The sequence below is a fragment of the Aptenodytes patagonicus genome, chromosome 4 (genome assembly GCF_965638725.1).
Source record: "Aptenodytes patagonicus chromosome 4, bAptPat1.pri.cur, whole genome shotgun sequence".
Classification (NCBI taxonomy): Eukaryota; Metazoa; Chordata; class Aves; order Sphenisciformes; family Spheniscidae; genus Aptenodytes; species Aptenodytes patagonicus.
The window spans coordinates 57,178,451-57,200,739 of record NC_134952.1 but is presented as its reverse complement, the minus strand read 5'-3'; the positions used below and the strand labels follow the sequence as shown (position 1 = coordinate 57,200,739).

Genomic DNA, 22,289 nt, shown 5'->3' with positions numbered 1-22,289 from the left:
TGATATCTAGTGTAAAAGTGACACCATTGAGCCTAGACCTAGCTGAGTTCTAGTAGTGGGCGAGATAATCCTTGTCTGTGGGCTGCAAAGCATTTGGGATTCTTCTGGATGAAAGGTACTATATAATGTAAGTTATTATCATTAAGAACAGAGGAAGAAATTGCATAAGGTAGGTGGAAGGCATTTGATAATGCAGAGGGAAAAAGAGAAAAGTATTTGTATAAGGCACTCAGCAGAAATGACAGTCCTTGCCCCACGAAGCTTTTGGTCTAGGGGCTCAATCCTTCACGTGTGTGTTCCGTTTTTACCAGAGTTAGCTCAACTGTTTGAAGGGAGGGTGTTTTGTGTCTTTAAAATTAGTTCTAAGCAAGGTGCCGCAGGATGAGACATTAATAAAGGAATTACCATGTAAAACAAAAAAAGTCAAAATTGTAGATAGGATGAGATGAGGTTTCTCAGCACAGACCAAATCTTTATCCCATAGCTGCAGTCTCTTTTCCATTTGATCTTCTGGCAGAGCCTGAGCATTTTCTCACTTAGAATAACAAATTTCTGCAAGTTGCAATATCTGATACGGCACACTTGTTTCATTGGTTCTGTAACTGATAACGTTTCCCTGTTGTGCTTGTGCACTGTTCCAGAGTTTTGACTCCGGAGTAGAAACCCCCCAGTTCTTGCTTTCAAATAAGTTTTATGGTCATGGAGAAAAGAAACCCAAATGATCAAAACAGAGGGCTATTTTGAAATCCAAAGAATAGTTAGAGCATAAGTGGTTCTGCAGGAATGGGCTGTAAGGAAGAATGACTAGTCTTTACCTGAGTCTGAAAACTCCCTTTTGAAAGGCAGACATAAATGCCATGCGGTGTAGAGGGGAGTATACATATACTGTTTTTCATCACAGTCTTGGAAAAATTACAATCAGAGTAAATACCCACTATAATGCATTAATAATATTATGTAAATCAACTGTTAGAATTATTTTCCTGCTCAATCCCACATAAAAACATACAGGCTTAAATGTCTAATTGAATATCATAAGGTACATATTGATCATTTTTGACAGAGCAGATAGTTAAGATATGGAGAATTAAACCAACATTCAAAATGAACAAAACCGGAGTTGCGTTTTAAGGTTCAAAACATTCATACATCTTCATTTCCTGAATGCAAAGACTGAAATTCCCGAAGGAGAAACTGGTTTTGTGGTATTTCTAGCAAGAACGAAGTGAGGTGTTTGGAGTGAGTCTGGAATTTGACCATCGGACTTTGCATCAATTTAAAATAGCATTTGGTGCTTGAGATGCTTCTGAATTCAGTGAACGGTTCAGAATTATTAACTGGTCTCTTCCAAGAAAAGAATTACGTGTAAATAAATTTGTGTTAGTAAACTGTGGGTGAAGTGAACGCTGGTGCAGCCATGTGTTTGTCATCCCTCAAGTCTCTGTGCACTTTCTAGGACTTCATTGGAAGAATAAACACCTTTCAGTTTCCTCCATTGCTCTAGTGTGTTAATGTTTCCCAATAAACAGCTTGATTTTAAAATAGTTTTGTCTGGTCAGGAATGGTTTACCGGTGAAGTCAGTCGTTTTTTTCACTTCTCTCAGAGCAAAGAAAATCCTAATACCTTAATTATCCTAAATTTCCTTGCCCTTTTCTTCTATGTAACAGTAGCAAATATGTTTCTCTGTAGCAAGAATTTGCACTTGTAAGATCTCATTTTTGTTGGGCAGTGCTCCTCAGAGCTGGGAATATTCAGTAATTCGGCAAATTCAGATTATTTTTGTATATATTAGCTTCGCAGACTGGACTGTCTGTTTGTCAGGGCCGTCCTTGCAGCTTGTCTGGTCCTGTGCCAACTCTTCCCAGAGTGAGTCCCCAGCATGCCCAGAACCCCTTTTGGCTGCAGGGAGAGAACATGGGACGGTGCCCTAGAGGTCACTCGCACCATTTCCCCCACACTGCTTCCATCTCTCCGTGGGACCCATCTCCACAGAAAACAGCTGGGGCCAAGACATGAGGTCCAACGAGGAGAGCTAGGAGCCCAGCGCTTGGGTACCTGTTTGGAAAGTACTAGGTGTAAGAATTAGAGCAACATTTAAGAAAAAGAATTTTCTAGTCTCTGGTTGAAAAAGAGGTCCTTACTTTTTGCACGTTTTGAGGTCCTTCCAAGGGCTGAAATGGGAGTAATGTGGTCTAAACACTAGAAAAGAGTATAAGGCAAGTAGCAACATTTTGCAGGTGATCACTTTTGATAAAATCTGGGAGACTAGCTAGAAGAGAGTCTTGCAATAATTGAAGTCTAGAGGTGCTAAAGTACCATACAGGTGTCAAAACAAGATCTTAAAGCAGCTTGGGAATGTGACACCCATCTACAAGAAGGGCCGGAAGGAGGATCCGGGGAACTACAGGCCTGTCAGCCTGACCTCGGTGCCGGGGAAGATTATGGAGCAGTTCATCTTGAGGGCACTCACAAGGCATGTGCAGGACAACCAGGGGATCAGGCCTGGCCAGCACGGGTTCATGAGAGGCAGGTCCTGCTTGACCAACCTGATCTCCTTCTATGACCAGGTGACCCGCCTAGTGGATGAGGGAAAGGCTGTGGATGTGGTCTACCTGGACTTCAGTAAGGCCTTTGACACGATTTCCCACAGCGTTCTCCTGGAGAAACTGGCGGCTCACGGCTTAGACAGGTGGACTCTGCGCTGGGTCAAAAACTGGCTGGACGGCCGGGCCCAGAGAGTTGTGGTGAATGGAGTTACATCCAGTTGGCGGCCGGTCACGAGCGGTGTTCCCCAGGGCTCAGTACTGGGGCCGGTCTTGTTCAGTATCTTTATTGACGATCTGGATGAGGGGATTGAGTGCACCCTCAGTAAGTTTGCAGATGACACCAAGTTGGGCGGGAGTGTTGATCTGCTCGAGGGTAGGAAGGCTCTGCAGAGGGACCTGGACAGGCTGGATCGATGGGCCGAGGCCAATTGTATGAGGTTCAGCAAGGCCAAGTGCCGGGTCCTGCACTTCGGCCACAACAACCCCATGCAGCGCTACAGGCTTGGGGAAGAGTGGCTGGAAAGCTGCCTGTGGGAAAAGGACCTGGGGGTGCTGGTCAACAGCCGGCTGAACATGAGCCGGCAGTGTGCCCAGGTGGCCAAGAAGGCCAATGGCATCCTGGCCTGTATCAGAAATAGTGTGGCCAGCAGGAGGAGGGAAGTGATCGTGCCCCTGTACTCGGCACTGGTGAGGCCACACCTCGAATACTGTGTTCAGTTTTGGGCCCCTCACTACAAGAAGGACGTCGAGGTGCTGGAGCGTGTCCAGAGAAGGGCAATGAGGCTGGTGAGGGGTCTGGAGAACAAGTCTTATGAGGAGCGGCTGAGGGAACTGGGGTTGTTTAGCCTGGAGAAAAGGAGGCTGAGGGGAGACCTCATCGCTCTCTACAACTACCTGAAAGGAGGCTGTAGCGAGGTGGGTGTCGGTCTCTTCTCCCAAGTAACTAGCGATAGGACGAGAGGAAATGGCCTCAAGTTGCGCCAGGGGAGGTTTAGATTGGACATGAGGAAAAATTTCTTTACTGAAGGAGTGGTTAAACATTGGAAGAGGCTGCCCAGGGAAGTGGTGGAGTCCCCATCCCTGGAGGTATTTAAAAGACGTGTAGATGAGGCGCTTAGGGACATGGTTTAGTGGGCATGGTGGTGTTGGGTCGATGGTTGGACTCGATGATCTTAGAGGTCTTTTCCAGCCTCAATGATTCTATGATTCAACAGATGTTTTAAAAAACAAACAAACAAACAAAAAAACCCAACCCACCAGAAGTTGAATGATCAAAATGAGATTCTTGAACAACATTTTAGAAACAGCTGAGACCCTGACCACAAGGAATGGATTCACTGTTACTCCACGAGAAGTCTTATTTCCACAGCAGTAGCCTTTTTAATTTTTAAATACACAACCTGTATGTACATGAGCGCTGGTTTTAGAAACACAAAAAACAGGTAAAATAATAGCACATTGGCAAAAAAAGTTGTGGCAAAGACTGTTAAGTTGTCACTGAAGATCTAGTTGATCAAGTAGCACTACCTTGTTATCCCTGTTCTGCAATAGAGCCAGAAGAGAAGAGATCATCTTTTATGGCCTGAAAGTTGGGGAAAAAAGAATGAAATCCTGGTTGTAGTGAAGACAATACAATTTTTTCTTTATTTTCAGTAGTGTTCAGAGTTTTCTTTCCCTGTGCTCAAGGGATGGTAGTTCAGAAATGGCAATAACTTGCGTCTCTTATGAGTATTATGGTTACAGATGCAATGTATCTTTATTTGTCTCTAAAATAAAGCCCTAGTAAATAGTCATACCAGTAGTGTAAATGCAGTTGCGTGTGTAAAAATGTACATGGTTTCCATTGGGATCGTTACTCCATTTTAGAAAGCTCTACCTGTACTAGGTACTATGATGGTATAATTATTTCAATGCAGTTAAAGTAGTGCAATTTTTATATTTAGGTGAGCTGTTAGTTACGGAATGAAGGAGCTATGCCAATATACTGTTCCACAGTTCACAGAGCATCAGTAGTGACCTTAGCAACGTGTGGCTCAAATTATCCTTTTGAGTATGAATTACCTTGTGTTTCATTAATTTCATCTACTTAATTTCATCTACTGGGGGAGTGCCCAATGCCATCAGTCATTTGGAGGGAGAGTTCATCTTTTGTTACCCATACAAAGCCACACAGCTAACAGAGTGAGCTGCATCTCTTTCTCCCTGGCATGATCAGTGCAAGAGCACTCACAGAAGTGAGTGCACTGTGTTACAGGTGTTGCTGTGGTTGCAATCTAGTGGCAATGGTAATGATGTTTTCAAGGTTCCTTGTTTTGAGCACATAACTTGAGATGTGTGCAAGAGGTCTGGGGCTTTTGGTTTTCCTTTTCAGGAGGTGCTGAGGTGTCAAATTGTGCAAAGGCTCAAATTCAGCATGCGACAGTGGAGTTAAATCCCAAGTCCGTTTTGAAAATATGTGCCTTTGGCTTACACAGTGCTTAAATGCACAGACCTTTTCTTTCCTGATGCTGAGGCTGCCAGAGCCTCAGCAGGAAAACAGTTTGACTATAGGAGCTGGGAGGTGGGCAGATTACGTCTTTGTTACAAACTTAACATATCTGCTGTTTAAACAGCTGAAAGACACTAAGCAAGTGAGCAGGGGTGCAGTTTGAGGGCTGGCATTTAAGAGATGTAACCTTTTTTTTTCTTGATAGTATGAAGGGAGACAGGCCAAAAATACCTTAGAGATGTACAGATTGCCAGGTCACTGCTGTACGTTTTACGTAGAATTACTGCAGAGCTGATGTGTGACATACTCATGATGAAAAAGTTGGAGGGGAAAAAAAGATATTTTAAAATTTTGCTATTGAGAAGCAGTATTACCAAATAATTGAAGATTGTAAGCTCAGATTTTCAACAAGGGCAAATTATCATAAATCTTTTGACTTCAGTAAGAATTATGATATGCAAAGCAGAGTTAAAAAAAATAAAAACAGTATGTTTGCTCATGATATGTTGTTTGGACATAAGTTTTTTTGTATGTAAATGACTGTGTAAGTTGAAAAGCCATAAAAAATTGTCACCCTCATATTTGCTGTTTAGTTTTCATGGGGAAAAAAAAATCTGCTAATTAGTTTTTGTTTACTGTTACGATATTACATCACTGGACTACTGAACAGGAAAGGTATTTTAAAATTCCCTAAAATTTCTCCTTTAAAAAAGGAGAAAATTAAAGGAGTTATCTAAACAAAATAAGACTTCGATATGGTACCATTGAAAACAACACTAAATGTGAATGGTGGGCTTACATTACTTGAATAGTGGCAGGGAAACACAGAACTTTCTGGACTGCGTTGATTCTCTGTTATCTTCTCGGTCTGGTTCTCATGAGTGCTTCAAAGGAAGCATAGAAAAAAGAAAAAAAAAAATCTATGATAAGCAAATGTGAAGAGATCTACCTGTAAGCAAGTACCAAATGCCAAAAAGATAACTTCCAGCTTTCCTTATTTTCCCTGCTTCCCAAATCTGGGGGATATTTTAAGCACCTAGTGCTCATTTCAGTCTTGCCAAGGCTTTATGAAAATGAAAAACTTAGTTATAAGGGAAATGTAAATCACTCCTTTTTTTTTTTTTTTTTTTTTTTTTAAATAAAGCACTTCATCAAAGCACTAATCATTGTGCTTTACTAAATTATAAGGTGCTTTGGCAGGATTAGAAGCTCTAAGGTAACTTAGATACAACTTTAAAAGCTGGAACTTTTCTTGCATGGATGGAGGTGTCACTTTAAACTTCTTGTCTCACAACATTTACATCAAATTTTTGCATTAGCCAGTAAGTTCAAAGAAGTGGAAGGTTCTGGGAATTCTTGGAGGAATGAAGAAGTAATCATCAAAGAGACGGAGAATTGCGCTGGTGATGTGGAGAAGTGCAGGCTTTCTTCCCCACTGAAGTGAAATCCTCAAACCCAAGTCTCCTCTCTCTGTGCAAACTCCAGCAAGCTTTCCCCAGGCACACCCTTTGTGGTTGTTATGGGCCACAGCAGATAATTCCTGTGACCTAACACCATAATTTCACGCTGGATTACATCAGCGTGATCTACCTGGTGTTCTGACGTCTCTTCCCGCTTCCTGCAGTGGCAATAGCGACTGGGAGGCGGAAGAGGTGGCGTGAGGTGGGAGGCCTTCCATGTGTTTCCAAGGGGGAGAATTAATTTTGCAAGTCCTGGAGGATGCTGCCTGTCCTTTCTGCTCTTTTTACCTGGCTTTAGACCCTCTGAGAGGAAGAGCAGACATTACTGAATGCAGGCAGAGCATCCAGATGTTTACATGTAATAAATTCAAGACAAAGGGTAGTAGTATAAAACCCCTGCTGCTACGTAATTATCTATGGATAGTGTGAGGTTTAGCACAAACATAAAAATGTTGCATCTTTCTTCCTTTTTTTTTTTTAACATGAGGACTGTGTAGCAAATGAGGGAGCAGAAATCAAAATGTTGAGACATGAATAACGTAATTATTCTGTTTATCAAGACATTCTGAATTGTAGAAGGGAATTCATACTGTACAAATTTAGAGGCATTACATTGACGAAAATGCTGATTTTGCTCTAAGCAGAAACCGTGGTTAGGAGTACATTCTGTATTTCCAATCTATTGATTATTAAGGTAAATAAAGTAAATAATCTTTGTCAACAGAATGAAGGGGAGTGTTAGGAGGTAGTTGCAAATGAAAGTGGGGGTTTTTTGACACCTTTTCTTTCTCGTGCAACAGTTCTGCAGTTCATGGATCTTTAAGAAAGGACGGGTTGGAGGAGAAACTGTTCAGACAGTTTTCTAGCTCATGTTTTTTGAGAGGCCATTGTGGTCTGTACGGCATTCTTGCAGACAGTGGGCTCATCTCGTGGGATGAATGGGTCTTATTTCCTTGGAGCCATGAGTTTGTCAGTCAGGTACCTGAGCAGGGTCATCCTGCACAAAGGATAAATCTTCCATGAAGTTTGCAAGTTTACTCATTTGTCAAGAGTCTCATAATGCTTTGGCATAATTGCTGTGTCAGTTTTGTTTTCAAAACAACTGTTTTAATCAGATGGTTTTGAGAGGTCTGAGCAGAGATTAGCCTCTCCAAGTCTTCTTTTTTTATCTTTAAAAACATGTCCAGAAGAAATGTCATCTCAAATAGAAATCTTCTGGAACGATAAAAGGCTTTATAGAAGCTTTGTAGTAACTTCATTTAATGCAAGAGCTTTGTGGAATTTTTTCTCTGTTGTTTGTACAATACAATGTTAAGTGAAAAATGAACAAGCATTCATGTAAAAACTGTGTAATTCTGGAAGCTGAGGTATTTCCTGAAGTGTGGGTTAAATTGTTCTAGGGCAACTTTTCCTTAGGCCAGGAAATGTGGATCTTCTGGTGAAATTGTTTCCACGGTGGGTTTCTGCCTAACCTGCCAGGTGGAGAGTGCGCACTTCATTTTAGAGATGCACAGCAGTTACTTCTTGATAGCTGGGGCCACTGAAGGCAATGCACGGCTGAACAGAGAGATACCACTTAGCAAAAGTGTAAAACTTTATCAGAATATACTGATACTAGTTTCAGCCAGTCCAGGTTGAAGTGCAGAGAAACATTTGCATGTACTGTATGAAGAGTGAAGTTAACCCATTGAAAATAAATGTTTCACACAGAATACTTTTTCTTCTGCTAGTTTTTTTGGTGGAGGGGAACATAAGTGGTTGAATTACATCATTAATTACAAATTATATTTTTCTTTCTTGTTTCTGATTCGCAGTGTGTGCTGTACTTGTGGGCCTTGAAAATCCTTTACCCCAAAACACTGTTTTTACTTCGTGGGAATCATGAATGTAGACATTTAACAGAGTATTTCACATTTAAGCAAGAATGTAAGTCTACCTTACCCTTTCTCCTCTTAACTGCCTTTTCAACAACTCAATTTGTTATTTTGTGAGTATTTGATAGTGGTTTACCATCAGTAATTTTAAATGTACTTTTCATGTTAACTGTCATTAATTTTAAATTGTAATTGCTGTTCCCTGAGAGGGTAGTCACCTTGCAGGGGCTGAAGAGGGTGTCTCAGTGGTGGAGAAAGGAAGGGGTTAGACCCGCTGCAGCGGGTAGTGACCGACCACCCGTACAAACCCAGGGGTGTTGTCACTTGGTGCTGCAGGTATCGAGACACTTCAGCTTGCCATGGCCTGGGAAGCAGCCCGGGGCTACTGCGGGGCCATCTGGGCCAGGATGCTCTCGGTGAACCCGTGCTGCTGCCGCTTTTTGCAGCAGCTGCCGGTTTGCTGCCCTACGCAGCAGCCTGGCAGTCAAAACCTGCCGGCACGCCAACTCTGGCACCACTGCGACAGGTCCCTGACTGCTAGTGGAGGTGGCATCTCACTGGGTGTCATCTGCAGCAGGAGAAAAATGCAAGGAATTTTTATGTTTGGTTTTTTTCCTTTAAGTATAGCATTTTCACATTTACCCTGTAAGCAGGCTTAAACTTCTTGGTATGCTCTTTTTATAAGAATTCCTTTCTGTGTTGCAAGAAAGGATAGAATGGCACATAAAAGCTCATTAGATGTAGACCTTCACCTGCACAATGAAGCTTTTATTTTTTTCTGTGGCACTGTAAGCTGAAGCTATTGCCATACGTCTCTGTTCCCTTTTTAGCATCGGGGATAAAGGAAATGTTAATTGGCTCAAAGGCTTCATGGTTTACTGAGTTTAATATGCGTATTGGTAAATTAACATTTCAGCTTCATTGTACCACCTCGTTCATTTCATAATGGCATTTCTGTAAATAATTCATTATAAGGGACTGGGCTAAAGTTCTGACTGCTTCATAGAGAGTATATTGAGTGATAATGCAGTAGATGGTAACCATTCAGCAGACTTTTTAAGACTTGCTGTATAGATTTCATGGCAGACTATAATGGTATATGAAATTGTTTATTTACAGTTTTTTAGAAAAATATAATAAACTTGGCAGAACTTTTATTAGTTTCACCTCAGAATCGGATTTTTCCAGCAGTGAATAACAATAATCCTAAAGAATTTTTTGCATGAGGCAAGCTTTGGTACAGTCCTCAGTGCAAGAGAGAGCAGTGAGAGCAAGACTGAGATATTAAGCAGCATCCTAATTTCTTTTTTCCTCTTAAATATTGATGGCACTTTCTGATACCATCTTAATTTTTAAAAGGTAAAATCAAATATTCAGAACGCGTATATGATGCCTGCATGGATGCCTTCGACTGCCTTCCCTTGGCTGCTCTGATGAACCAACAATTCCTGTGTGTACATGGTGGCTTGTCTCCAGAGATCAACACCTTAGATGACATCAGAAAAGTAAGTCTGAATAGTGCTCAGGTCTAATAAGTGAACAGTTAATCGCCAGCAACTAAAACTTGAATCCTTTCTCACTGTCGTTCATTTGTGTAAGATGCTCGTATGTCATTTTGACATTCATGTTGACATTATCACCTTTTAAAGGTCTTTTTAAATAGAACATAAAAGGAATTGCTGCAATTAGTCATATTTTGTTGAGGTGAGGAAATCACCAGCATCCAGTAAAACAAAGAATTTATCATCTTTGTGTTCTAAAAAAAAAGGTGTTAGGTATATAAGTATTTAGGAGCGAATGAATACATAGCATTAATTTCTTTTAAGTATTATCTACTAGCACAATGTAAGCACACCATCTGATGATTCCTTGTGCCTTGTTAGGCATTCTGCGCTTTCTTGGAGAAGAGATAAAAATAGCTGTAGAAAAACCTTACAATACTTAAAACATATAATAAAAAAGTATGGTGTGATTGCAATGAATATAGTCAAAACAACATTATTATTTTAAAAAGAGTAAAGAGCTTCATTCTCAATAGGTCCTGCCATATTTTTAATAGTACTGCACTTGAGTGCCTAGCAAATTGTCTAAGCGAGGCTTAGTAAGTTGATGCTTGTGTGGTATACTCTTGTGTTCTGAGAAGTTTCTTATAAATCTCATGAAAGTTCAGAGAACAATGTCAAACAGTTTCTTTATGTAATCCAGTGTTGTTGCATGTTATCAAGGATTAATTTTTTTTAGGTGTTTTGTAAAAGAGATCTCAGTTGATATTTCTGAAAGGAGGTATTTAAAAATATTTACAAATTACTGAATGTAAAGTTTTGTTTCTGAGGTAAAGGTTCACTATCTCATTAAGCAAAAATATTCTCTGCCTAAAAATTAGCTGGCTTTGCAACAATGTAATGGCAGAGTAAAGCTGTTTAGCTCTCAGATTCTAGATTAGGGTCATTACCACCTTCATTCCCCTCCCCGCCCGCCCCCCCCCCCCCCCCCCCCCCCCCCCAAGGTTTATTCATCTTTTGGCAATCAGCAGGAATTGGTTTTGCATATTTATGAATTGTTATTTAATTTAAATGAATTATAGTTACAAAGCATTAATTGTAGAGGGCTGAAATAAGTTAGAAGTGTAGGTATGCTATGAATATTTCATGACGAAGACACAAAGGTAAAATTGTAGAGGTCTCTTATTAAAACTTTTTAACTGTGTTGAAAACATAAAAAACCAATTCTTTCTCTTTTAATTTTTTTTTTTTTTTGGGGGGGGGGGGGGGGGGGGAAGGTATGTTAGGTATGCTACTAAATCATTACTTGATCTTTCCGGTCAGAGTAGAGAATATTTTGAACTGTAAGCCTGATTTGTACACCCATCTTAACAAGGGGTGTTTTTATATTAAAGAGTTCTTGCAGAGGAATACTGATTTTTAATATTTCCCTATTTTGCTATACTTTGTCTTATTTGCAGTATGATTCTATATAATTTGAATTTTTTAATACCAATAGGCAGAAAGAAGAGTTTTTAGCTGCTTGATTAGGGTTAAGGTTATGAAAGCAACAAGAATGTCATGGCAAGATGCTGTAATGCAGAGATGTTGTCTTGGTATTTAAATACATTTTCTTGTGAAAATGTATTTAAATCAAAATGGGAACTTGCTTTGAAATAACTACTGTATTTTTTCTTGAGGTGCCTCACTCACGTAAACTGAGTGCCATGATGTTTGAAAAATCATGAAATACAGAAATACCATCTTCTCTCTTGTCCACTGAAATGCTTGCAAAAACCAGTAGAAAAAGGAAAAAAAAATTGCACACAAAAATTCACGTAGAATGGGAATCCATTGTATCTCTTAATTTTCGGTTATATCTGTTCCTTCTCCTCTTTGTCAGTGTTAGCAAGGAGTGTTTTACTGTTATTCAAAATCCATTGCTTTAAAGCTGAGAGCAACCCCAAGCTGAAAAATAGATTGCTTTGGGTCTTTGTTTGCCAACCCATGGAGTGAAAAATAGTAACTTTGCTTCAGTGTTTCTGTGATACATAGTTGAAAGAAGTTAGTATTTCTTTGTCTCCTATTTTTCTTAGTTAGATCGATTCAAGGAACCACCTGCATATGGACCTATGTGTGACATCCTGTGGTCAGACCCATTGGAGGACTTTGGAAACGAGAAGACTCAGGAACACTTCACTCACAACACAGTCAGGGGGTGCTCGTACTTCTACAGGTGGATATTACTACTTTGAATGGGTTTCTGCATGTGAACTTCTGGTTTTGCAGTATAAATGTTTGCTTGAAGTTCGTGGCACTACTTAGGTAATTGGGCCTTTTTTTCTGCAGGCGTGCCTTGTTTTCAGGTAAATTCATGTTTGATTTTTTTGTATCTTGCTTTCACCCACAACTGGGAAACCCTAAAATGACTTAATTTTATTCACGAAAGCCTGTGTATTTTGCTTATTTCTGTTCTTGTAAGTTAGGGAATGAATGTGTCACTTTTAAAAAGGGGTAGGTAACTACATTTCTAGTTTGGAAATTAGAACTTAATTTTGAATGAAAGACGCCAGCATTAGAAAACTCACTACCTATTGCTCTGCAGGGTAGGTAGAAGTTGTGATTTCCCCCACACAGGTACCTTTTTTTTCCTCTCAGTTTTATCAAACTTTTGTTTATGTTTGGGAATAGCTCTTCCCAAGAAATTCAGGATTTGAACAGCTTTGGTTAAATGGGACTTGCTAAGAGCTGAAACGCAGACAAGTGCCTGTCACATTCTTCCAGAAACATGTATGGACTGAAATGCAAAGACATCAAGTTGTAATTCATCTTTGAAAGGATTTCTTTCTATTGATGTTTGTTAGTAAAATATAACTGTGAGAACATTCCTGAAAAAAGTCATAGTAATGGGGATAGAAGGACATCTAAAGCAAATCTGTGGGTTAGTTTGTGACTATTTAAAGGAAGCTTTCTTCTCTGTTTCTTTTCTGCTTAGTGATAATTGTCCTTTAAGCATGGGGGTCTTTTGTGTCTCTCTCTGTGTAAAGAGTCAGAGGACTGACTCTCCTGTACATTAAAGAGGCAGATTTCCTTGGGTGCCAGGGGATGTCCCACTGTCCCCTCTTTGGCAATGCACAGGGAGACCAAAGCACGCAACGAACGGTTCCCTTTCCCCAGTTCTGCCTGGGTGCTGACTGCTGCCTTTCTCCGTGTCCAGTGATAGGCGGCTTGGTTTGTAGATCAAGTCCTATGGACACCAGGCAGAAAACACCCTGTTAGGTGTGCTTGAGCTGGTGATGAAGAACCTCTCAAGCACTACTTCCATTCTCTCTTCATCTTAGGACGGGCCTGTGTTACCTCATGAACAGCGGTGGTGATTACATTGTACCCTCCTCTGACAGTGTGGGGATTTTGGCTTTTTTTTGTTTTGTTTTGTTTTTTACGGTAGTTAAGAACAACTTACAAGGACACTAGAGTAACAAAACTGGCAGGGGAGGAGGTTAAATGGCAAAATAAGCAATGTATCCAGTGAAATCTTAACTAAAAAATTAATTTTTATTCAGGAGAAATGTGAAGATGCTGTTGAAATGTTAAGAGGTTGTTGAACCTTTTGAAGGGAGCGGTTCTGCTTCAGCCCATGCTAGTGACACGCAAGTCTAAGTTTTCCCAACAAGCTCAGCAGAAGTGAGGAATCCAGCTCTTTTAGTTATCTTAGAAAATCTCACCTTGAATGTAGCTGACCCATAGCTGTTTAGTAACACGTGGAAAGTAAATCAATGGCTTCTACCAGTAACCAGGAGACAGAGCCGCTAGAATCAACCTCCTTGTTGGCAGCGTTAGCAGGAAGGTAACAGATGGTTTGACTTTTAGAAATTAGTTTTCCTAGTCCTTTCTTTGAGCCGTAATTGCTGCAGTGTGGGGATGGGCTGAGAACAAAGCGGTTTGCACTGCAGCCTGGGCTGCCGGCACGCACCTTTTGTGGGCAAGTCATACGGCGCCTTCAGATTGATAACATCTGGAAGGTGCTTGATAAATGTGTTTGGTCTCATTATGAAAGAAGGTGTCAAACTGTTGCAAACAAGTGCAGAAATGGGCTTATGACTCTGAGGGCTAAAATCATTCCTCTTCCTCTCAGCAGCACCAAACGCTGGCGCATGCCTGGGACTCCCAGGCACTGCTCTCTGCAAACAGTGAGTAATAGCGGTTTCCCCTCGTGAAGTGGAAAAAGTGAAAAGACTTGCAAACATGCCTTGTGCTTAGATACAGGGCTTATAAATACTGGAACAACTTTTAGATTTTTAGGGTTTTTTTTCCCAGAGCTCTGTTTCTTGCAATTACCATAAAATTTCCCTAAAATATATATCAGTTTTCTCCTGAAAATATATCAGATCTAGTCTGTGTCCTAACTCATATTCAGAAAAGTGCGTATTTCAGGAAAAGAGGAAATATTTGGAAGATACCTAATTGTCAGGTCATGTGTAAGGGACATGTAACTGCTTAATGACACGAGCAGACGACTAGCTTGGAGTCACGTTACCTGAGATTATATAAAGGCAAGTGTTACTCTTAAAAGAAGTGCCTAGTTGCTCTGGAAGGTCACTAATTGCTTATCTAATGATAATCCCAGGCCAAAAAAAGTATCCATCAGTGTGCAACATCTAATTTTGCTTGCCTTTTCTAGTTACTTCCTGAGAAAAGGAGCGAATTTCCCTAAACGCCAGCTCAGCTTGTAAAGGAAGGACTGAATTATGTAGTCCTCCTTCAAGAATGTCTGTTGATAGGATGGACTTTGTTTATTCTTCAGTGAATAAAACTTCTTAGTTTCTTCAGTCATTTCCAGAAAGGAAAGTTAAAAGATAGCAGTGGGCATTTTGAACGAAGGTCAGGAAGATTTCAGGCACACACGTGAGCCAGGGGAATGATTTCTAGATGATTAAGATCTCTTAATCAATTGCAGGAAATAACTGTAATAAATAACTTTCATTTTATCGGACATGTTCATTATAATGGCAAGTTTCAAGTAACTTTTCTCTGATTTAAAGTTATTTCCTATAACAAAATGCTATGAGGAAACTAACAGTAATGTGGCTTTCTAACTGTGTACATTCAACATGTTAACGGGACTTTCCAGCTCAGTAGTACATGAAATCTTCTCCATTCAGCCAAAACTCATTTGTGAAATGTTGAGCCATTTGTATGAGGTAAATACACATGAGAAAGTATAGACTGTAGCTTACAGTAGTCTGACAAGCTTCTCACTGCATTTCTTAGGTGATCGCCTATTGAATTTCAAACTTATCAAGTTTTTCTTCAAGAAATTTCCTTTTGTGTGAGAGTTCTTGAAACTGTTACGGCTAGCACTGTAAAATGTCAGATCTTGAAACCACAGGCCTAACCTGTCATTTAGCGATGTTAAGAATAGTCAGCTTAATTTTCAAGGGTGCTAAGAGTCAACCCTTAATGCATGCCTTTTGCATCCAGCAGCATTTCACAGTGTAGATTGTCAAAATTTATGGATCCCTGGAAATAGCAGTAACACAATGCCACAGTGAAAAGTAACTGTGATATTTAAGTAATTATTGGAAATTTATTAAAGTTCTCTGTACCTTAAAGTGAACAAAGAGCAATAGTGATAAGATTTCATTTCCCCTTTCTGAAATTTAAGGTTGTATGTCCTTCGCAGTCGTGGTCACATTTGATGCAATTTCATGAAAAAGTACAAATAATTAATGGAGTGCTAGTTGTGTAAATTGTTTTCTAATTATGAGTTAAGTGAAGTTGGGTTTTTTCATCCTTACCCAAAATAATGTCATATTCAGGGAATGTTATGAACAAGAGGGAATTAATTTATCCCTGAGTGATTCCCCCCCCCCCCAATTTTTCAGCTGATCCAGCTGGTAAAGAAGTTTTCCTCTCTGTTTATCAGATTATCTAGTTTTGCCTTGAATTCATTTAATGAATATTTATTTGTACTTAGCTGGTTGTACTGGTCTTGCCAATGACCCATTGCACTTATTTCATGGACCAGTGCTCAGGCATTTCTATAAGAAGGTATCTGACTTGGCAAGATATACTGCTACTTATTGTCTTGAGAATGGCTTCTTTCAGTGATCAGAAAGCTTGAAGAAGTCAGCTGGACTTTTTTTTTCTCTCTGAAAATAATGTTAACTTACGGGGAGAGAGCCACTAAGTAGGTTTAGGCAATTGTTGAGGCATGGGGAAAACTCTCTCCTTTCTAAGCCACGCTAGGATGAGGAATGTCATCATTTCCCTAAGATTTACTGGATGGATGAAGAATTAAAATGTCTTTTCATTGCATTCGGACAAAGTTACTATGAGCATGCATGGTCCTAACTGTGAAAAATTGTGATTGGATCCACGCCCAGCTTGTTTCATTTCCTTTGTGTCAAAGCTCTGGTAAAGAACATCAGGAGTTTGGTTGTACCACGGAGTTAATTTGCAGTGTCTTATGCTATGTAAAAGTATATCAGGGGCTTCCTATCAGGAGTAAGCACATGTGCAAGCTTAACACTCGCTTTCTGGGATCATTTATATGTATAAGACTTGGTTAATTGCTGACTGATAACAGGAGCATGAGAGTGGTGTGAGCCTGGCCAAAGTCAATGGATGGCCTCAGAAGTCAAGTAGAGAGTATCTACTCAGAAATGCTCTGCAGGCATGGTGCTGCAGCCCCTTGGGTTTTCTTAGTGAGTTTAATGTGAGTTCTTAAGGAATGCTGAGCTTTATAAAGCTGTTTGGCTGTTGACTACGTTGTTTTATTTTTTCAAAAGCAACAAAAAACCAAAGGCAGAAATGGTTAGCAGTGGCAAGAGTAATCAGCATTGCAGACTCCTCTAAGAACTTTGTTAGCCATCCTTGGACAGCAGTGAAATGATTCGATGTTACAAATGCTCTGGGGTAGAATAATAATTTTTGGCCCTGCCAGCACATCATTTCAGTGGTTTACTTTACATGCATGTTAAGTTTGTGAGTATGCAAAGACTAGAAAAATGTCTGCTAAAAGCTTTTGAAGACTGTAGCATGTTTCACCTCAGGGTGCGAGGCACAGTTGCATGAATGTTTTTTTGCAGTAGCAGCATTTTAAACAGATTCTTTTGCCCACTTTTCCATTCTTCCTTCTCCCAGGCCAGCAGCTTTTTGCTACCCTCACATTATCTGCCCAGCTGTATTGGTAGACTTGCTCGTGTGCTCCATCAGACCTGGGAACACATCTAATTTTATAAAGAATGACTCTGCAAAAAAGATATGTGTTTATTTGTTCTAATCCCATGCAGTTCCCTGCTTCACTTCTCAGTGCAGCTCTGCAGACAGCACAGCTAAAGGCAAGAAAAAGCAGGTGGAAAGAGATGTGCTGGGAGCTGCCTAGGACAGCAGAGCAGAAAAAGCAGTTGCCTTTGGAGACTGAAGTGTGAAGTCAATGGGTTTTGCTGAAAACCTGTTTTTATATGTGCATGCAATCTTAGGGAAGCTGTTAGGCTAAATTTGAATGTCCTCTTTTTAAAGAAATGTTTACACCTCTGCTTTAACGCTATGATGAAGGATATGAAAAAAAATAGATTAAATTCATCCAGTTTTTCCAGATATTGGTGGAAGAGCAATTTGAAAACATCTGCCATTTTGGTTCATGTTAGCAAAGTACTGCTTCTCTTTCAAAACTGCATAGAAGTAATCAGTGATCATGCAGAAGAGACTTCAGAAGTAGTAAACTATGCATGAGGCATTTTAATGAAAAAAGGGTGACAAAGTAGGGAATATCACAGTCACATACTCCATGGAGAATAACATCTCTCTAGCTTAGCGGTGGGGTATTTTGTTTTCTCCATGAGTCACCGCTCTTCCGTGATTCAGCATGACACATGAAGCACAGGCAGAAGGCTGGGCTGTTCTGGAAAAGCCTGTTGCGTGGGGGGTTTCTGTTTGTTTGTTTTCCCTCTTGGCCAACTGCTTTATTTCTGGCTCATCTGAATTACAGTCTGGGCTCTGCAAAGCAGGGCAAGGAGGAGAGTGTTTCTGGAAGGGTAGCGATCAGAAAAACTAGCAGGGAATTTGATTACAAGATGGTAATTTTCATTAGGAAAAAAATTTCCAAGCAGAAGTCTTTTCTGTAAAAGCTTGTTTCTGATAACTTTTGCCATAATCTCTGTTTTGTTGGCATTTTGCAGGACTTCCTGCTGTTTACCTTGAGAGCATGTATTTTTGTGTTGAGGAATATTGTTTCATACGAAACTGCATTTGGGCAGGAGCAAACTGATGTTAAAGTGCTGGAAATTAAAGCCCTGTATTTATTGTCATAATAATAATAACTGGTACAGCATATGTAATAGCTGCATATAGTGAAAACTTTGCTTCTCCCCATCCCCTGCTTCAACAAGTAGCCAAAGAAAAATGTCTGAGAGTTGCTTTGCCTTTTTCAAAATAAAATATCCAGATAGACTGCTCATGGGTTGTAGTTGTCTGGGTAATACGAGTGCTTGCTCATTACAGATACCATGCTATTCACTTAGAAGAAAAGATGGCAGCCAGATTTTTTTGTGTGTGTATTTGCATGGAGCATTCATTATGTGGCCTTTCTAGGTGTAGGCCCTGTAGAATCAGCCAAATTCTGCTAGTAGAAGTCCATTTTCCATGGATTTATGAAGAATAAGATAATTAAGGAATTAAAAAAAAAAACCCAACCTTTTGTATGTTGAAATGGAAAGAAGAACCTATCATGTCTATTTAGGAGCATTTTTTACCACTTCATTATATCTTCTTTAAAAGCAGTACTTAACACTGGATGAGAAGAATACTATGGAAAAAAAAGTAATAGGCTAGACATTTTGAGCAGCTGCACTGATAATGAACATAATCAACTACCAGATTTTTCATTATAGACCCCAGTTTTCAGAAGTTAATGTAAAAATTTCTAAACAAGACGAACCATAAGTCTACACTGAGTCACAATTAATTATGAAAAGAAATGTATGCAAATTAGTCACTCGCAGAGGTGATCAGCTCTGGTGCAGGCACGTTCCGCAGTGGAGCAGGGGATCGCAGCGTACAGGGGCGTTTCCTGAGCCGGGGAAACCCCAGGGGAGTGCAGAGACCCATCAGGAGCCGGCAGCTCTTATGAGGGCGGGCTGATGAGGCGTGGGCAGGGCCAGCAGTAATGGCGGCCACCCCCCACTTCTACAACAGGCCGCCCCAGGGAGCGCTGGCCACCAGGAGCGCTGCCAACAGGATGGGCAAACAGGGCGTGGCATGTCAGCTAGGGCGTGGCGTGGCAGTTTGCATGGGAGGGTGCCTTTTTGAAGGAGGGACATTCCACTGGCTGAATGGGAGACCTGAAGTACGCATAACCCAACAACCGGGCACTGTTCTGTGACGATAGGCAAAGGTCAAGAGCACTCATCCTACCCGACCCTCAAGGCAGAATGGTGGGCACTCGTCTGAGGGTAAAGGCTGCGGCTCCAGCTGGGGGGTCTGCACCACCTACCCCAGCGGCGGCCGATGCCTCCACCCAGACAGAGCTGCTGAAGGGAGAGGCTGCGGTGCAGACCTCAGGCTGCAGGGAGTGCCCAGACCTCTCTCCGGGGGTAGGGACAGGCGGCAGACCTGCCTGCAAAAGGTGTGCCCAGGTGGAGGACCTCCTGCAGCAGGTGGCTGAGCTGCAGGAGGCAGTGAGAAGGCTGCGTAACATCAGGGAGGTGGAGAATGAGTTAGATAGCTGGTTCCAAGCGCAGTCTGCAGTGGACCCATGACCAAACAGCCAAAAACTCCCCCACCGGCACACACAGAAGGGAGGGGGGCCACCGTTCGGGTGGTTGCAACAGCAAGGACCAGCAGGAGGAAGAGACTTCCCCCGAAGCCTGAGGTGCCCTTGCAGAACCACTTCACCGCTCTGCAGACTGAAGAGGAAAGACCTGTCACGCCAGGAGAGATGCTGGAGCTGAGTAATGCAGCCCGATCTGCCCCCCGTATAACAACGGGTGCCACTAAGAAAAGGTGATGGGTGGTAGTAGTAGGCAACTCTCTTCTGAGAGGTACAGAGGCACCCATTTGCCAACCTGACACGCTCTCTAGAGAGGTGTGCTGCTTACCGGGGGCTCATATCAGAGATGTCACCAAGAGACTACCAAGTCTCATACAGTCCACTGATTATTATCCACCGCTGTTGTTTCACATGGGCACCAGTGACACAGCCAGGAGCAGTCTGAGGACTATCAAGAAGGATTACAGAGCCCTGGGAGTGGTGGTAAGGGACTCTGAAGCACAAGTAGTTCTTTTCATCAGTCCTCCCAGTCAAAGGGAGGGGGTTTGAAAGGGCTAGTTGAATCTGGTGAAGCAGCAAATGGTTACAGGACTGGTGCCCCAGCCAGGGGTTCAGCTACTTAGACCATGGGACTCGCTTTGATAAACCTGGTCTACTGGGGGCTGATGGGGTCCATCTGTCAGAGAAGGGGAAGAGCATCTTCGGTCATAGGCTTGCCAAGCTGGTGAAGAGGGCTTTTAAACTAAAGTTGCCGGGCAAGAGGAACCTCAATCCATCCCACTCCTACCAGTTTGATGCCAGGGCCAGCAATAGATGCCCAGAGCCTGGAGAAGGAACACAGGTCAGCAGGAGAGCACCTAAAGAGCAGCACAAAGGAACTCCAACCACTCCAAGCCAGTAAGTCATCCTCATCAGGGGCCCAACTTAAATGCCTTTATACAAACACATGTAGCATGGGGAATAAACAAGAGCTGTTAGAGACATGCACTCCTGCAGGCCTATGATCTTACTGGCATCACGGAGACGTGGTGGGATGGCTTCTATGACTGGAGTGTTGGAACGGAAGGATACAGGCTCTTTAGGAAGGACAGGCAGGGGAGACAATGAGGGGGTGTTGCCCTCTATGTCAATGACCAGCTGGAGTGCATGGTCACCCGCCTGGTGATGGATGAGGAGCTGACCGAGAGCTTATGGGTCAGGATTAAAGGGAGGGCAGGGACAGGTGACATTTTAGTGGGGATCTGCTACCGGCCACCCAACCAGGAAGACCGAGTGGATGAGGCCCTCTATAGACAGATAGGAGCAGCCTCAGGATCACAAGCCCTGGTCCTCATGGAGGACTTCAACCGCCCTGATATTTGTTGGAGGGACAACACAGCAGGGCATAAGCAATCCAGGAGGTTCCTGGAATGCATTGATGATAACTTCCTTCTCCAAGTGATAGAGGAGCCAATGAGGAGAGGTGCTATGCTGAACCTTGTTCTCACCAACAAGGAGGGGCTGGTGGGGAATGTGAAGCTCAAGGGCAGCCCTGGCTGCAGTGACCATGAAATGGTGGAGTTCAAGATCCTTAGGGCACTGAGGAGGGTGCACGGCAAGCTCACAACCCTGGACTTCAGGAGAGCAGACTTTGGCCTCTTCAGGGATCTGCTTGGCAGAGTGCCATGGGACAAAGCCCTGGAGGGAAGAGGGGCCCAAGAAAGCTGGATAATATTCAAGGATCACTTCCTCCAAGCTCAGGAGCGATGCATCCCAACAAAGAGGAAGTCCGTCAAAAACGCCAGGAGGCCTGCATGGATGAACAAGGAGCTCCTGGACAAACTCAAACACAAAACAGAAGCCTACAGAGGGTGGAAGCAAGGACAGGTAGCCTGGGAGGAATACAGAGAAATTGTCCAAGCGACCAGGGATCAGGTTAGGAAAGCTAAACCCCTGATAGAATTAAATCTGGCCAGGGACATCAAGGACAACAAGAAAAGATTCTATAGGTACATCGGGGATAAAAGGAAGACAAGGGAAGATCTGGGCCCTCTCCGGAACGAAATGGGAGACCTGGTTACCTAGGACACGGGGAAGGCAGAGGTACTCAATGACTTTTTTGCCTTGGTCTTTACTGGCAAGTGCTTGAGCCTCACCACCCAAGCCGCAGAAGGGAAAGGCGGGGACTGGGAGAATGAAGAGCCGCCCACTGTGGGAGAACATCAGGTTCGAGACCATCTAAGGCACCTGAAGGTGCAGAATTCCATGGGACCCGATGAGATCCATCCACGGGTCCTGAAGGAACTGGCGGATGAAGTTGCTAAGCCACTCTCCATCATATTTGAGAAGTCATGGCAGTCCGGTGAAGTTCCCACTGACTGGAAAAGGGGAAACGTAACCCCCCATTTTTAAAAAGGGAAAAAAGGAAGACCCAGGGAACTACAGGCCAGTCAGTCTCACGTCTGTACCTGGGAAGATCATGGAACAGATCCTCCTGGAAGCTATGCTAAGGCATATGGAAAATAAGGAGGTGATTGGCGACAGCCAACATGGCTTCACTAAGGGCAAATCGTGCCTGACAAATTTGGTGGCCTTCTACGATGGAGTTACAGTGTTGGTGGATAAGGGAAGAGCAACTGATGTCATTTACCTGGACTTGTGCAAAGCATTTGACACTGTCCTGCACAA

General features: G+C 42.2%; 1 protein-coding gene across 2 annotated transcripts in view; it reads left to right on the top strand.

Annotated features, from left to right (window-relative positions):
* The window catches only part of PPP3CA (protein phosphatase 3 catalytic subunit alpha), a 203,845-nt gene that overhangs the window by 141,436 nt on the left and 40,120 nt on the right, over nucleotides 1–22,289 (top strand). For both annotated transcript variants that reach the window (XM_076336809.1, XM_076336810.1), the window contains exons 4-6: nucleotides 8,310–8,421; nucleotides 9,729–9,874; nucleotides 11,947–12,086. In XM_076336809.1, coding sequence (XP_076192924.1) covers nucleotides 8,310–8,421; nucleotides 9,729–9,874; nucleotides 11,947–12,086 — 398 coding nt within the window. The remainder of the gene's footprint in view (nucleotides 1–8,309; nucleotides 8,422–9,728; nucleotides 9,875–11,946; nucleotides 12,087–22,289) is intronic.